We start from the raw sequence: 16972 nt of genomic DNA, 5'->3' as shown, positions 1-16972 counted from the left end.
CCTGAGTGCTGTGTTGGATGCATGTCACACGTTAAGGCAGCTGAGGGCTGCAGAGGTGCCTGTTGGCCTCTCTCTCTCTTCCCCTCACTGCTGCTTCCAGAACAACTCATCATGCCCCAGATTGCAGCCCTGCTGCAGAGGACCCTGACACACTTCAGCTCAGACAAGTTGTAACAAAGAATGGTAGCCACAAGGGGATGTGAGGAGCAATGTAGAGATGTGGACAAAGCTGGAGGAGATGTGGAGGGAAGACCTGTTCATGCAGGGAGGCACCCCGTGCCCAAGGGTGCAGTCCTGCAGGGACCATGACCATGGTGGATGGATGCTCCTGAGGCATAGCAGCCATGGACCAGTGGGTAGGGCACCCTGGGAAGCACAGAGGAGCAAAGATAGCTGCAGACCTGACTGTGACCTCCTGCACCAACCTGTCACCTCACTGAATGCATGGGGAGAAACCACAAATGAACTGCAGCAAAGGGGATGTGTACACTAGGAATGGTGGAGGACTTCAGTGTGTTTGCTTTTTACTCAATACCCAAAGCAGTGATTAGGAGTTTGAGCAAGTAAGTAAAAAAGCCCCAAATTCATAGCATTGCAGATGACACTGCTGAAGTGACTGCCTCATGGTCAAGCTACAACTGGTGTTCCACAGGGAAGAGCTTTTGAGTGGAGCTGGCTGCTGGTCTGTGGGGTTGAGCCCTTCAGAAACAGGGCTAGGGTGGGACTCTCAAGCACCCTTGTCCCCCTGACCAAATACTGCAATGCTATCATGCCTGGATAGTGACTCTTTGCAGTCTTTGAAGCAAGGGCCTTGCTTTGCTTTCAGGAGCTGAGCCTTGCAGATGGGGCCCTCAGTGCTGACACATGGGCAGCAGCCACCATTTCTGAGACACTTCTCATGCTGAGCCTGCCACCAGCCACCAAAAGCTGTTCCCAGAGGCTGTTTGTGTGTTCACTGCTGAGATGTGCAGCTGTGAGAACAGAGCATTGCAATTACCTAACCCTGTTGGTGTATCTTGTCTGAGCTACCTTCTCCTGCAGTTTGGGGGAGCTCAGCATTGCACAACTTTAGCCTGGCTTTGAGCAGGATAAAGTTGTCACTGCCCTTACTCTCCACATCTGCCCTGAGAAGCAGCCACTGGTGGATCTGTCCTACACCTTGGTCTTCAGGGTAGGGCTTTGAACAGCTCTCTGCCCTCTTTGTGTTCTAAACTTTGAGTGGGGAAAGCAATCTTCCAGCCCAAGAGAAGGTAAGTTTACTGGCATTGCTCAAGGCCCTGTCCCATGTTCCCCTTGGGACCTTCTGCACTTTTTACTGTCACCATTTCTTCTGGGGGCCTTCCCAACACTTGTTTTTACTTAACTCTGCAGAGTGAAAAACGGTGAAATAAGCAGAGAGGAGACAAAAATTGCATGTGTGAAAGTCTGCATGTGGAGAAATCAGCACTTGTGGAAGGACAGGCCTGGATAACTGCAAGGCATGATCCTAAGGAAAGACTGCCGTGGTTCTGGGCCACAGGAACATTTCCCAGGGGAAGTATGTGCCAAAAGCTGTGACAGTTTAAGCTTTTTAGCAGGTTCAATATGTGCCACCCTCGAAAAATGCTGAGGAGAGTGGGAGTGTGGAGGAAGGTGCTAGGGCAGTGTTTCCATTGGACCTCAAAGTACAGAAGATGGAAATGATCTGACTAAAGGTATAAAAGAAAAGGGCTTCCTCTCAGGCTGTCTTTGGCAGCACAGACCTTTTGGGGAGCAGCATTTCTGTCCCCAGGACCCCGAATGGCTCCATTAAAACAGGAAGTTCCAGGTGAGAGCTACCTTGCAGACTTATCTTTAGAGGGTAGTGCTGCTCCAGCTAAGATTTACAGGCCTGTGCAGGTTCCCCTAATTTGATTAGAGGGCTGGCTTGGATGGGCAGGCTATTACAGCTTCAAAGGCACTAAAGCTGCCTAGGTGCTGATGGGTTTATGAAACATTGTTTCTCACTTCATTGCAGCTCCCACAAAGAATTATTAGATCAGGTTAGTGATAGATACCTAATAAAGAATGTCTCTGTGAGGCAGTTTGTTTCACGGCGAGCGAGTTCCAGACTAGCAGACTGTGAAATCTTGAGGTTCCCATGAGGATAAATATGCTGAAATAAACTGCAATTACATGAACACCTCCCTGCACCTTTTCTTTTTATTATTCTTTTTTTTAAGGACTGGGGGAAAAAAAAGGTGTCATTGTGTTAGCCTGAGCTGGAGGTACTTAGCACTGAAGTAACAAACAGTGGCAAAGCAGTGTGGTTTGGGTTTGTCGGGGTGTTTTTTCCCCCCTCTTAGTAGACGTTGCAAAACAACTTCAAGTCTTTCCCTTTGCATGAGATGAGAGTGTGCAGCCAAAGATGAAATGCAACCTGAGGAGAAGCATCGACCTCTTCTGGCTTGGGTGCTGCCTGTTTCCCCAGCACCTCCCAGCCCCCTCCTTGGAGGAGCCCAGGGAGCACCTGCAGAACATCCTCCCCATGAGGACAGCAGGAAGTCCTGTATGTTATGATCATGTTCCCTTTCATCTACTTCCCTGCTGCTATTCTCATCTGTCCCTACAGTCTGTGCTTTCAGCTTCCTGAATGTTGATAGTCCTGCCCTATTTCCTCAGCCTGCTATTTGATCGTTATCTGCAATGTTAAGATAAACCTAGAAAGGTTTATCTCGGAGCTCCGAGATCACTGTCAGTCTTCTGGTGTTTTCCCTCTCCCAAACCCAAGGGAATATCCGTATGTTGGTTTTTCCAGGAGGGTATTCCTTCAGGCAGGCAGATCCCAGGCAATCTGGCCAGGGGCTTTTATAAACGGTGGCATCTTGCTTCTTTAAATCTCTTTGCTAACTGCTTGTTGGCCGGCGGGTGAAGTCGCACTCGCTTCCCTCACCCTGCCACTGGAGTGGCCGGCGCCTGGAAGCGGCGTGCCCGGGAGAGTGCACTGTGGCTCTCTTCAGGAGTCACACCACTCACACGGACAAACGGGAGCTGCTAATTGCCGGAAGGCACCAGCAATAAAAGCTAAGTCAAGAGGCAGAACTGTTAAGGAAGAGCATTAAGTCCCTGCCCTCCAGATTTATGAGACGCGTTTGCTGTTGGAATGACTGCCTGAAAAAAAAAATACAGATTTTTAGCGCTTCTCGGTCTTGCGGGGAGCAGGCAGCACAGCCAGGCTGCAAGGTGTCTGCGTCAGTGTGACTGCGGAGGAAGCGGATCTGATGACCGCGGGCTTCGAGGAGTCTCTTTATTGCAAAGGTATTTTGTGTGTGTGAGTCAGCACAGCTCATCCCCTGCTAACGCACGTTGTTCCATGTGCGGGATTGCAGACTTTGAAGTAATTTTAGTCCACAGAACGGTTTTTGGCTGTTTGTTGGGTTTTGTTGAGGTGGTTTGTTTTTTTTCTGTTTGTGCAGAAAGTCTTTTCTCCAGGAGGATGAAATCCGTTTCCATTTACAGCTGCCCACGCAGCTCTGACAATAGCATATGCTGTCTGGTATTGCAGAGGTCACAGCATTTCCAGAAGTAACATCTTTTCTTCACAGATCAGGAGGAATTCCTTCTCCTCCCCTCCTCCTTTTCTCACTTTTTTCCCCCTCCTTCCCCTGAAACTGAAGGAAATGCAAAGCTGCGAATCGGATTGCTTTGAAAAATACTTTCCCAAGTCTTAAGTTTTTTTTTCACTGTCCCCGTCTTGTAACTAGGAAGGAAAAATGAAATCATTAATGATGTTTCAGCCAGAGACTCCTACTTGAGATCAGGAGGCGTATAAAGGCTGATGTAGCTAAGAACAGGCGTTTAGAGTATCTCGATGTGAGTTTTGCTTAAGGGACTGGGCGAGCTCTGCAGGTTTCAGCTGTTACGCGAGCGATGCCGGTTCGGCTTTGGTCGGTTGGAGAAACTCTGGCTAAGGCGGGGGAGTGCCGTGGCGGGAAGCTTGTGCTGGGCTAGGCGGGCGTCTGTGCAGCAGTCGGAGCCCGGGGATCGCTCCCCATCTCCTCCCGATGGGACAAGGCCGTGCGGCCGCTCCGGGACGAAGAAAAACGCCGGGTTTCCGCAGCCGCCGCAGGAGCAGAGTGGCAGTGAGCAGTCGGGCGGTGAAGGAGGGGCCGGCAGGGACATCTGCAGGGACGCCAAGCCCGCGTCCCTGGCCGCTCCGCCAGCGGGCAAGGCGGAGGAGCACTGCGGTGCCCTGGCAACGGTGCGCGGCCCCCCGCCCTCCCGCGCCTCTCTCCCGGCGACCTTCCGGCTGCCGGTCGAACGCGGAGGCGGGCCGGGGCCGGGCGGCCGTTGCAGACAGGCAGCGCCTCTAGCCAATGGACGCGCGGAGCGGCGGCACCGCGCACCGCCCCTCGAGCCGCACCGCCCAACCAGCGCCCCGCCTGCTAGGCGGGGGGGCGGGATTTCCGCTGCCGGGGAGGCGGTTTTGTGTGTGTGCGAGCGGTGCGTTCGGGGTCCCGGCTCCCCCGCGGGCGGCGGCGCTTGGGGGGTCCGGGCCGGCGTCCGCAGCCACCGCTGAGGGGTGGCGGCGGGCGGCCCTCCCGGCGGCGCGGTCCTCCCGGCGGCGCGATCCTTTCCGCCGGCACTGAGGGGGATCCCCGCCGTGAGGGGACCCCTGTGAGATTGGGGGGGCCCCCGCGGGGGTGGCGGGGTCCCCCCGAGGGCGCGGGGTGGCTCGGCGGCGACAGCGGCAGTTTCCGCGGTTCTCGGCTCCCCGGGCACGGTGAGGGGCGGGCAGGTGGGCGATGAATGGTTTCAGCACCGAGGAGGACAGCCGGGATGGGCCTCCCGCAGCCCCCTTTTACGGCCAGAGCTGCTGCCTCATCGACGACGGGGACCGCTGCGTGCGCCCCGCCGGCAACGCGTCCTTCAGTAAAAGGATCCAGAAGAGCATCTCACAGAAGAAGCTGAAGCTGGACATCGACAAAAGTGTGAGTCGCGGCCTCCGCCGGTCTTGCCCCCCGCCGCCGAGCCCCCCCGAGCAGCCGGCCGGGCGCGCCTTGCCGTCCCCAGCCCGGCACCGCACTGCGGTCCCTCCCGGGAGGCCGCGCTCCCGGCGCCGCGGGCGGGCGGGCAGCGGAAAGTTGCTTCTCCGCCCGGCAAGTTGAGCTTTGTGGCTGCCCTTGGCGGGGGTTCATTGAACCCCCTGCGGGCCGTAAGGAGAAGGGGTGCGAGGGGCGATGGTTTCTGTTGCCTGCTCGGTTCCTCTGGACCGTGTTTCCCCATCCTCAGCGTTACTACGCTACGGTAAGAGAAGAACATGCTGAGGAAAGATGCGGCTTTTCCTCATGGCACTGACGATCTGCTGAGGCGTGATGAAGCAGCACTGAACCGGTGCTTTTTGGAGGAAAGCTCTCGTGCTGTGGGGAGCAGATGATGTTCAGGGGGAGCAATGGAGCGAACTGGCTTTGCTTTGGTGGCAATTTGGTGCTATTTTAATTTCACTTTCGTATTGCAAACCGTAGGTGAAAGCAGCGACAGGATTCTTGTTGCAGTGAGACGCCACTGACGTTACTCTCCCAATTAGCAAGAATATGCGTTGTAGTGGAGGAGATCCCCGTTGTATCTAAAGGGAAAGGCGAGGTGTGCCACCTCGTAGCAGGGCACTCGTGTGCCTGCTTGCTGGTCGGCGCAGAGCAGCCCCATTTGCTGCTGACCGCTTAATGACATCAAGTGACAGCTGTCAGCTGTAGATAGAAACGGGTTGTTTGTCGAGTAGAGAAATAGGTAGAGGGGAGGCAGCCCGCCAAGATGATAGATTAGAGAAGGAATTTCTCAGAAGTGACTTGGTTACCTGATCTTTGAAGATTAAAACCTAAAAAAACAAGGTGAAGTTTCGAGTTGATCTGTTTGGCCGCTTTCCCCGGCTGGTTAGCTCGGTCCCTTTTGCACAGCTGAAATGCAGCATGTCACAGGAAGAGAGTGACTCGATTTGAAAGAGAATCATAGTCTTTAAAAAATGGAATATTTCTGCTGGTTGTGGTCCTCATCAAGTTTGTCTGCTGCTGTAGCCATTTCTTTCTGTATAGAGGCGATTCCTTGTTGACAGATGTAAGGCTTTAGAAAGAAAAAGAGGAAGTCAGACTCATCAGCTTGAAATGAAGGAAAAAGATGAAGTGGGCTGCATAAAGAGATTTCTATTATAGGTACCCAATAATTTTTGGTCACTTGTTGTGTACAGGCTGACTCTAGTGGGATACTGCTTGTTAAGAAGAGGGGATCCATGGCAGGATAAAGTACAGGAGAGGAGATGTTTTCTTTTCATTTACTTATTTTAATTGAGGTAATTAGCCAGCTTTTATTTGACTAAGACTTTTAAACTCTTGCATTAATAGTCTTCTAATGTTCTGGACTACTCACACCTGAAAGTTCACACGAGTGAACAGTATTTTTATTAGTAGTTACCTGGTAATAAGTCCTGAAGCAAATGCCCTTCCTCCAGACAATTACTTTGTTGTTTTGTTCCTGACATATGATTGCAGCCATAAAAAAAGAAGTATATTATCAGCAGAGGTTCAGGTTCAGCTGGAGCTCTCAAGTCCTTCCTTTTCCTTGCCTCTAGCCTTTGTAATGTAAATTACCTCTAACTCCAGAGTCCGATATCAGGCCTGGGGTTTAAGATTAGAAATTCCTTAATGTCATGAGGCAGTCAGTCATGCCAGTCATGAGGGATGCACTCTGATACCAGAGTCGAAGTGGCTGCTGTTGAATGCTGCTTCTGCAGCACCTGTTTTGATTGCTTTTTTTTCCCCACCCCTTCTGGTTCTTAGGTGAGACACCTGTACATTTGTGATTTTCACAAGAACTTCATTCAAAGCGTCCGAAACAAAAGGAAGAGGAAGACGAGTGATGATGGAGGTGACTCTCCTGAGCACGAAACGGATGTCCCGGAGGTCAGTAGGTGCCGAGGGGGTCTGGGCTGTTTTACCAATTTTCAGCATCTTGCAGTTTCACTTGGATGTCTTCATGTAGCAGAAAATCCACACCTGTTAAGTTGCAGTGCCAGCGAAACTGCCGGAGTGGTAGTGGCTCTCACTTTGCAGGAAGGCTTCTTATTTTTTAATCCCCCTGATGTGTGATAACCTGAATTTTCATTTTCATTCCTTCAGGAATTCTTTGCCCATAGAAAATGTTGCACTTTACATAAGAAGAAGTATGGTGGGCTAACAGTTTCACAGTATCACTAAGGTTGGAAGAGACCTTGAGGATCATCGAGTCCGACCTGTCACCACAGACCTCATGACTAGACCATGGCACCAAGTGCCACGTCTCGTTTCATGTCTGTTCTGCTTCCAGAAAGCTGTTAAAAACAATATTTGATACTACCTCTTTTAAAATATACATTTTTTTTAAGTAAAAGTAAGCTTTTTTTGCTATTGACAGAGGTCTCAATATGGTTCTTTGTTACCTAGCACACATCATTTTGCAAACACACCAGAGCATTCCATAGGTCACTCTCTGTCTGTTCGGTTATTTGATATCCAGGGATATTAAGCCTCTCACGGACCTTTACATAGATGGTATTTTTGGAGCTGTTTAAAACCAGCTCCCAACAATTTGTGACCTCTTTTCATTTTCAGGCAATAGGCCTGAGGGAGGTTTTCTCTGCTACAGGACTCTAGAATAATCTCCTCTCTGTGCCACCGTGGGCTGTGTTTGCTTTGGTGATGTTTCTGGTACTGTTGACGTTGCACAAAGTTGTGCAGAGGTGATACTCGCGGAGGAGCTGAGTTCTGGCCACGTCAGCAGAGCCCTCTGCTGGAAATGCCACCCGTGCTGGCATTAAACATTTTATTTCTGGGGGGGGGAAATAATCCAACTAAAGAAACAAAAAACACCCCAGCAAGAATCATTTTGTCAGCAGAGCTGTATCCACAAACCTCCTGTGTGGAGGTGTTGGAAGTGTAGCAAGTTTTCCGGTTTGGGGGGGTTTAGCTGGTGTAGCTGTGTTGGCTTTCTGCAAGGTTCTCCCTCAAAACTTTCCCATGAAGGCTTTACATGAGTTGCCAGGTGAAGACCCAGCTGGCACCTAACCATGTTGGTGCTGTAGAGCAAACAGGGTATTTGGTGGTGAAAAACTGAGGGGTGCTCTTCACCTCACTGAACAGGGAGCTCTGCAGTGTGTCATGCTTAATGTCATTTTCTACTTGGTTTTCAGCAGATTCCTTTTGTCTTTGAAGCATGGCATTTCCCACATGATCTTCATCTTCCTTCCTGCACTCTTCCCCCCCCCTCCCCCCACGCCCCTTGCTTTTAAACTGTGCAGTTCCCATTTAAGTATCTGAATTTCATTTCTCCTCTGTACTCTGTTTTATGTCAGAAGCCATTTGTTCGGTGCCTGCTAAATTGATATTTCATGTGTGAGCTTTCTAAACCTTTGGGGAACAAAAGGTTCCCCTTTGCTTGGAGGTTGCAGAGGTATAATTGAGAGCAGAAATTGGCCAGCAATTCTGTTGACAGCATGTGAACCAGAACAAAATTTTCTATTTCCCTGGGGCTGTTTTGGTCCTTTAGTATTAAAAACCACAAAATAGACTTAGATTTGTCAGTGAGGCAAACCGGTGTGGTGCTGGATGCAGGCAAAGAGCAGTCCTGTTGAGGAAGAAATCATTATTTTTAGAGAACTCTACTTTTCTGCCTAATAGAAGCTAAAGGCAGTGCTCATCCTGTCTTCTCTGCATCACTTCCAGGTTGACTTGTTCCAGCTCCAAGTGAACACCCTGCGACGCTACAAGAGACATTACAAGTTGCAGACGAGGCCTGGACTCAACAAGGCTCAGCTAGCAGAAGTAAGTGACAACAGAGGTAGCCTCATCTCTGTTATTAAACAGGTTTTAATCTCCTGTGCTGAAGTGCACATTCCTCAGATATTAATACCTGTCAGGACTCTCTTGCTAGCAGGTACCACGTGCACTGCGAAAGGTTTCAGGGGATGATGCCAACAGAAGGCTGTGTGCTTGCTCTCACCTGAGGCAGTCATGGAAGACAGGGCAGCTGGCTCTTGCAAGCATGGTTTAGTAACTTGCTTTATTTCTGTTCCCTCCTTGTTCACAGTCACAATCTGTTACTTCTAGGGAGCAGAAACAGACCCTGGTTTCCCATGGCCTGGTTGTAAGCTGAAGACGCCTGTTCAGCTGGAACTCAGACTTACACACAGCTAGTCACCTTAAATACCCCTGTTAGTTTTTCTTTCCTCACTTGAACTGGCTGGAGTTGCTTATTATTAAAGGCAGAAGCATTGACCATGACTTCAGATTCCTTGTTTCTCTCCCTTGTCCTGATGGCTTGTTATTCTTTATTAAGTCAATGAAAGGCTGTTTCCTTAAGGGCCTGCAGTGCTGCTTTCTCACCATATGGGGTACTTGTTAAGAACTTTCTCTCTCTTTGTTATTTGGGCTAGTTCTGCTTGTTGTGCATCTGCTCTGCTTTCTTTCCTGGCTTGATCTGAAGGCATTTTGTGGGAAAATGCCTTCTCTGAACTTGAAAAAAACTGTAGCAGTTACTGAATGATAATGAGGTTGATTTTGTAAGCTGAGACTTTCACAATCCTCTGCCCAAAACTCTGTGTTCTGCTTTTGCTTTAAAGAACAAAAACTGGCAGACCAACAAAGACAGCAAGGCACTGTTTTGCTGTCTTTGAAAGTCAAATAGGGAATAAACATACAGAATATAGAGCATGTGTAGTGCAGTGCATGTAAGAGTGAGTTGAACCAGGCAGGGTGGGTGTATGTCCTCATTAGCAGTTCTGATTTCTCGTATCCTAACTTACTGGTTCATAGTCTCTCAACTACCTCCTGCCATGAAGGACTTAGACAATTTGCCGTGAGTGTGTCCAGGAGTTAAAAAACAAGCAAGCAAGCAAACAAAAAACTACTATGCAAGCAGAAAATAAAGGGAGCCTAACTTAAAGTTGTCACACACTTCCCAGATTTCCTGTGAAGTCTGAGCAGCTTTGACCCTACGCTGGATCCTCGTCCAGCTCCCATGCTTGAATCACTGCTGCCTGAGGCTCTTAGACTCCTGCTGCTACCCCACCGTAAGGAAAACTCAAACTTCCATAAATCTTCTTGGAGTGACTTGTTGCTGAGCCTGCATCAAAATCCAGTTTCTGGAGCTGTGTTGGGTACCAAAAAAACCAAACACACCACTGTCTTCCATTTGAGAAGCAGGTCTCATCCAGCTCCAACATATGTTTTCTACATCTTGAGGAAAAAGCAGCTAATGGTTCAAGGCTTCTGCTAGTGTCAGCGAGGGGTAGCCCTAACCAAATCCTAAGCTCCCCACTGCAAATCCTCTGCTGTTCCTTTCAGTGAAAGCTTACACAGGGCATTTTCCTCTGGACTCTAAAACTTTGCTACATCTGTTTCACTTAGCAAAGTGTTTGAGTATTTCTGACACTCCTTGAAAACACTGAGATGCAGGGAAAAACCTGCTCTCCAAATAATCTCGGCATGAAACGTGTCGCTTAGGAGAGGCTCCGCTGCTCTGGCAGGAGGATGTTCTGGCTTCCAAATTCCGCTCGTAGGTTGGCTGCAAATGCTGCTGACACAGCAAGACTCTGCTGTGTTCAGACACTCATTCCAGCTGTAAAGAGAGAGAGAGAGGTAAATGAGGACTGACAGTTTGAATTGGTGCATGTTTGACTAGAAGTCTATGACGCTGAGTGGCCGTCAGATGGGTTTTTGGGAAGCGAAGAGAAGCCCTGCTCTGATTGTTTCTACTTCTTAATCTCAGAATTTCTGTCTCTCTGCATGTTGTCCTTCTAGACTGTCAGTCGTCACTTCAGGAATATTCCTGTGAACGAGAAGGAGACGCTTGCATATTTCATCTACATGGTAAAGAACAACAAGAGCAGGCTGGACCAGAAATCAGAAGGTAGCAAGCAGCTAGAATGAAGATTAGCAGGAGCTGGAGTAAGAGAGAGAGACCTTGCAGGAACAGACGGTATCGTGTATTTTAGGTATATAAAAGAAAACTGTTGAAGCATATTGTACATTGTTGGGGTTTTTAACTGCAGTAAGTCTGGATGACAGGGGAAAAAAAAATACTACAGAGACATTCTTATCAGGAGTATCTGCAAACATGTGCCCAGCATGTTTCTGAAGACTTCTTCCTCTCATTTCAAAGTTGCTGTGAAACGAAGGAGTGAGGATAATGAGGAAAGCAAGTAGACTTGTAGGACTGTGGAGTTTGCCAGCCCAGCATTTTGAACCCTTGCTGGAAATCTGCCTCTCGGTGCAATTCAGAGCACAGATGGAATTTTATCCCCGGGTTCAGACTGCGTCCCCAGCCGCCACGCCGTTTGTCCTGGCACGGCACTGGAACAGCGGCAGAGAGAAAATCCATTCTCGAGCTGCACAGCTCCGAAGCTTGTCTGAAGCTTGCTCCCCACCCACACTTGCTCTGTCTTGCCTTGAGTCAGTGCTTCAAGTCCCAACCTTCTACAAATGCTCCAGCTCACCAAATCCACTCCAGTGAACACTACTTGATTAGTCTGAAATTGATTGGGTTTTTTAAGCATTTCTGTTTCCTCCCACTCCCTTCCGACGTGGACGCCGAACAGCTGGCTGCAATCTCTTTTTTCTAGCTTCTTTTATTTCATAACTCACAAATTAATTGTCTGTAATCATTTTAAAACCTCTGCATTTCCTCGGAGTGTGGTGTTAAGGCAAGTGCAGCTGCTTGGCTGGCTTTGGTCTTGTTGGTAGAAATGCTTGTTTAATTCACTTACATGTATTTCCCTTGTGTTCAGGGCTCGGTGATGGCAGGTGACACAGTGGCTTAGGACATCTGCCTCAATCTCTGTGTCACACCAGGTATGGGTCACAAGTGACCTGAATTTTGTGCTGAAGCTTTTCTTCAGCAGCTGTCACAAAACTGCTGTGTGGATTAGTGGGCTTGTCTCCGTGTAGTATAAAGCAGACTTTTGGGGGGTAGCTCCATCACTGGGGTAACGAACTGACTGGAGTATGATGCATTTCATCTGTGGGCACAGAGGACTGAAGCACTTGCCTTTGGTGAGCATTGTGTGTTCCTCCCTAGGAGCTGTGTGAGTGAAGGGTGGCATGCTGATGCTCTTCAACTGGGTGCTGTAGGAGGAGATTGCTCTGACTTTGTTATATAAAGCCAAGGTGTCCTTACAAATAGCACAGAGGTTATTTTGGCAAAAGGAGCTTATGAAAGTGTTGGTGGTGACTGACTGTTCTCCAGTGACCTCAAATTCTGTTCAGGGGGATCTCATCACTTAAAGCACCACTCTTGTTTCTTTGCTGTCCTAACCAGTGTCTCCATTCTATTACAAGATGCCAAGACTCCACACAGAGAGTGTATTCTCAACAAGCCTTAAGCAACGAACTGAACAGTAGAAAACTTTGGCTAGCATTTTGTCCATGGCAGGTTTTAATATTCCAAAACTGGATGAAGCTTTGCTGAAGAGCTAAATACACAGGTCACAATCCCAGCTTAGTACTGCATTATGTTTTGTAAGGCATGAAGGGTTCACAAAGTGAAGCCCTCGTTGAAGCTCTCCCAGGGCTTCTTTAAAAATCAAGTCACAATTCCAAGCAAGTTGTTCACATCAGCTCTGGAGTGCTTGCTAGTACTCCAAAAACCATGTTCAACACGCTTCACCCTGTCTGAGTCTTGTGTCATAGGCAGAGTTCCTCTGCTGTGGTACACGTCCCCTTTGTGAAGTTTTGGGGAGTGCATTTCAGCATTTCCTTGTTCGATTCGCTATGGATTTTGAGACTCATCAGACAAGAGGAAGGTTCAAGGTCTGAGGAGAGAATGTCTTGTGTCAATATTTCATGAATGTTTAAAACGTTCCTGATTCCGCCCTTCCTTTCCTTATTGGAAGGGTAGAGTAATTCCCACGTCGGTCACCGTGATCTGGCTTCTCTCATTCAGGACAGACAGCTACAAGGGTACATTCTCTGACTGCATGTTGATCTTCAAAGTGCTCATGGAATCAGAGGATATTACCAAGGGAAACTTGAGTTTCTGACTTGAGAGGGCTGACACCTCCTTGTAACTTCTAGACCAAAACTGTAAAACACGTCGCTTGTTTTGGGATCTGGTTGTTTTTTCTTTGGTGGTTGTTGTATCTTTTATTTCTGAGAGTAAATAAATCTGTTGGGGTGTTTTAGCAGCCAGCAGCAAAACGATTCTTCTCAAGGAAACATGGTGGCAGGTTCCATCTGTTCAGGTGTATTCACTGGAATGCTTTTGTGCAGGGGTGGTATCCAGGAACCTTATTTTTTTCTTTCCTTTTTTTTTTTTTTGGCCTTTTTTTTCTTTCTTTCTTTTTTCTTTTTCCCTTTTTTTTGTTTTCTGAAAACAGTGAATGGATGTGGAATGTGATCCTTGGTGGTTTCACTCTTGAAGCAATTATACTTTTGTGAAGAAAATGGGGAAGAGGTGGCGAGGAAGAGGTGGCGAGGAAGAGGTGGCGAGGAAGAGATGATGCGGAAGAGGTGGTGAGGAAGAGGTGGCGAGGAAGAGATGATGCGGAAGAGGTGGCGAGGAAGAGGTGGTGAGGAAGAGGTGGCGAGGAAGAGATGATGAGGAGGAGATGCTTACCAGCCATTAGCAGCAGTTTATAAGGTGGAAAGCTTGGAGGCAAGACACCAAAGAAGCAGAAGAATCTTTGGCTGTCAGACCCCACGGCCTTATAAACCCTTGCAAATGCCTTATTACCTTGCTAGAGCAAACTGCCTTGAGCACAAGGAAGCTGATGTCTTGCCGGAAGGCTCAGCCGCTCGGCGGCTGCGGCGCCAGGGGCCGAACCCACACGTCGATTTCAGTAGCAATATCCATGTTCAGGGTGCCTGTGATTCTTGAAAAGCATTTAGTGTCTAATGAGCAGGAAAACGCAACAATGCAATCACCCTTCTGTCTGATACCATTCTGTCTGTTGGAGTCCTTATGCTGCATGCCAATTAAAACAAGAGAAAAAAAAAAGGAAGAAAAGAGGAGGAAAAACAAAAAGGGAGGAAAACTAAAACCCAACCCCCACCAAACACTTTTCCAACTTCTCATTTTGAACTTCAAACTTAAATGTGTTTGAGCCTCCCACGTGGGATGCCAGGAGGTGGGACGTGCTCTCAGCACTTTTAGGTGGGGCTTGTTGGAAAGGTGGAAGACCCAAGGTTCTTTTATTTATTTTGCTTTTGTCCTTTTCCATTTTGCTTTTCACAGATGGGCCTTAAATTCTGTCTAGCTTTGAACCATGGAGCACAAGCCTTGGGGGCGTGGAGGGTGACCAGATGTCACCTTCCACTTATACGTAGTGGAAGCTTATTTCTTACAAGCCTGCATAGGTGACATTCACCCTGGGGCAGAGGAACCCTCTTTGAAGCCCTCCAGCCATTATATAGCCTGATTCAGTTACGTAGCTTAACTCAATTGCCACTGAAGAGTTGCATTAACTTCATTAGACTTCTGACTAGATCCAAAGCCATTAGTATGAAATCCAAATAATGTGGAAACATCTCTAGCAGACACTTAATTTCATCCTCTGCTCACTTTAAGGGAAGAAGGAGAAATCATTGCTGGTAGTTATCTGCTTGAGCTCAGCTCAGGGGAGGTGGAAGCATGTGAAGACTTGAGCCGGTGGCAATCTGATGGCTGGAAAGTGCAAATGTATCAAAGGAGGATGTGTTAGAGTGCAGGGATGTAACATTTCTGCACCTCCAAGAGTGGTGTGTATCAACCTGCAGTAAACAGGTGCATTGAAAGCTAATGTTTCTTTTGCCAGGCACTTTAGATGCTCAGCCTGAGAAGAGCAGAGCGGGCTGGTTTGTACCACCTGTCCCCAGTACTCTGGTGTCCCAGTTTTCCCTAGGAATGTGGCTGTAAACCACTAGATACCCTGGTGTGCAAGACTTGACCACAACATGCCAAGTCTGGCGTTTAAAACTAGTCTTAAGTGCGGACTGGGTTTGGAGAGGCCTTGAAAACAAGTCCCCAGTAAGTGAGTTTTCAAGGGGGTCATGATGGCACAGAGACTGACGAAACAGGACATGGCCCACAGAGAGACTGAACAAATCAGGCTTCCACAGTCAGCAGCGTGGAGGAAGATTTGTTCTGTGTTAGCTCTTGTAATGGATGTTTTATGAGAGGGGAGGAAGGGGGGGAGCTGTGCACTTTACATCTTTTGGTTGAGCCAAATGTAAATACCAATGGGAGATCTTCAGCAGTAACTGCAGTTGGAGGGGAGCGAAATGGTCTGCTGAGGGACTGTTTATTTAAGTTCACAGATCGTTATACTTCCCTAGAGCACTAGAGTCACTTTGCAAGAGTGGTAATACAAGGTAGCCTCCCATACAGAAGGAGTCCTTGTACTGCCCAGAGTATTGACTGAAGAGTCCCAAAGGTGAAGGAATGTTATTGATGCCTCACTCCTCTTGTCACTGATGCTCTTTAGCTATCTCTAGCTTGTGGAGTTAGGGAGTTTTCATTTTCCACTTTCAAAGTGCAAATGAACTGTTAGGATGTAAGAATCTACTTGCACTTTTCACAGCTATCCCTGGTTTTGCAGTTTTGCCTTGCCTGTGAACACATCTGTTTGGAATGAATTGAATGGATGAAGAAAGTGTGTGGGGAGGTGTCCCGCCTTAAACCTGAATTTCTCTTGCGAGCAACTCTGCAGACCGTCCTGCACATCAGCAGGCTCCAGGAGCCTCTTAGCTGAGCCTGAGCAGGGTTGGGTTTACTCCTGTCCTAGCTTCAGCTCTGCTCTGGAGTGCAGGGGATGGGAGTGGCAGGTAACTTGTGGAATGGCTTGGAGTCTTTTAGCAGGCTTGCTGGGAGAGAAAAACTGTGTTCCCTCTTCTGTTTCTGGCCTCCATGTGTTGTGCTGATCTTATGCCAAATGTTTTGGACACCTTGTATTTTTAACCCTGTAATATAGCTGTGTATTGTTAAAGCAACTTAGTAACTTATAGCAAAAACTGTAGAACTCATTTCTCTGAGGTGTAGGAAATGTCTCCTGCTTCCACTGTGTATGAGACTTTAACTCTGTACTATCCGACAAAGAGAAAAGGCTGAATTTCACTTTAATAAATGATCTATCGAGCAACACAGCCTCCATGCCCTTTTATTTGCCTTTCTGCCCTTAGCACTTTTGGCTCCAGAGCTAATGGAATTCTGCTTTGCATGGACTTTCTGTGCCAGGCCCCTCTGATTCACTGTCATCTCCCACCCATCTCCCCAGGGCTGAAGATACTGCAGCCGCGGAGCAGAGAACAGCGCTGCCGACTGGGATGTGTCAAGCCTGAAGCAGAGCAGTCAGGTGATGGGATGTTTTGTGACAGACTCCTGTGGGCTGCACAGATGCAAATCATGGAGTCTTTTGAATGTCACAAAAAGATGACTCACAATGAAGCTGGAGGTTGTTGGAGAGCCACGTGACCATGCATTGTGGGGAGCGTTGGGCTTTGCAGTGTTGAGGGGGGGTTGATTTCTCTCACACACTCTGTATCATGGACAGTCACTGGAGTGCAGCATCTCAGCTGATTTCATGTTTCCTAGTGAAACTTCTTCGTGTCTAGTTCAGCCTTGTGCTTCTGCTCCCATCTGAAGCACACCCTTGGCTACATTTCATGCATGACTTCCAGCACCTGTTGTCCAGAGTCCAAGCTTCATGCCCAGCTGGCAAGGTAAATGTTACTCCAGAGCGATGCTGACATGCAGCATGCCAGGGTTCCACAGTGAAGCTCAAGATCTTTTTCATGTAGTGCTTTGTTTAATTCTTCCCTCACATTTCTGTTCCTCCTGGCCATCAACCTTACAGGCAAAGATGCCTCACTTGTTGTTGCTGAAGTGAGGAAACCGAGGTTTGAATACATGTTCTGTACCCTCCCATGGCATTTCCTAAGGCTCTGCTGGCACTGTCTGAGGCATGCTTCAGCCTTGGTTTCTAGCCAGGAGAGAGGTTGTAGTGTAGCTTTTCAGG

The 16972-nt window shown here is 48.4% G+C and overlaps 1 protein-coding gene across 3 annotated transcripts; it reads left to right on the top strand.

Annotated features, from left to right (window-relative positions):
• Window positions 1–4437: 4437 nt before the first annotated feature.
• On the top strand, window positions 4438–16096 carry SAP30L (SAP30 like). 3 transcript variants are annotated; one of them, XR_010990213.1, is made up of 5 exons: window positions 4438–4949; window positions 6789–6911; window positions 8709–8807; window positions 10785–13462; window positions 13519–16096. XR_010990213.1 is itself a non-coding variant. In XM_068161786.1 (4 exons), the coding sequence occupies exons 1-4, from the start codon at window positions 4764–4766 to the stop codon at window positions 10911–10913; spliced, it is 537 nt and encodes a 178-aa protein (XP_068017887.1). In that variant the 5' UTR covers window positions 4438–4763; the 3' UTR covers window positions 10914–16096. The 3 variants fall into 3 exon arrangements, 2 of the variants coding, with proteins under 2 accessions (XP_068017887.1, XP_068017897.1); XM_068161786.1 differs by having other exon boundaries at window positions 10785–16096; XM_068161796.1 differs by lacking the exons at window positions 10785–13462; window positions 13519–16096 and adding an exon at window positions 9093–9251.
• Window positions 16097–16972: the final 876 nt, after the last annotated feature.

This window comes from Melanerpes formicivorus, unplaced genomic scaffold (genome assembly GCF_026170545.1).
Source record: "Melanerpes formicivorus ecotype bairdi unplaced genomic scaffold, bMelFor1.0.p_v2 SCAF_2, whole genome shotgun sequence".
NCBI lineage: Eukaryota > Metazoa > Chordata > Aves > Piciformes > Picidae > Melanerpes > Melanerpes formicivorus.
Note: the sequence above shows the minus strand (reverse complement) of the source record. Positions and strands in the feature narration are given on the sequence as shown.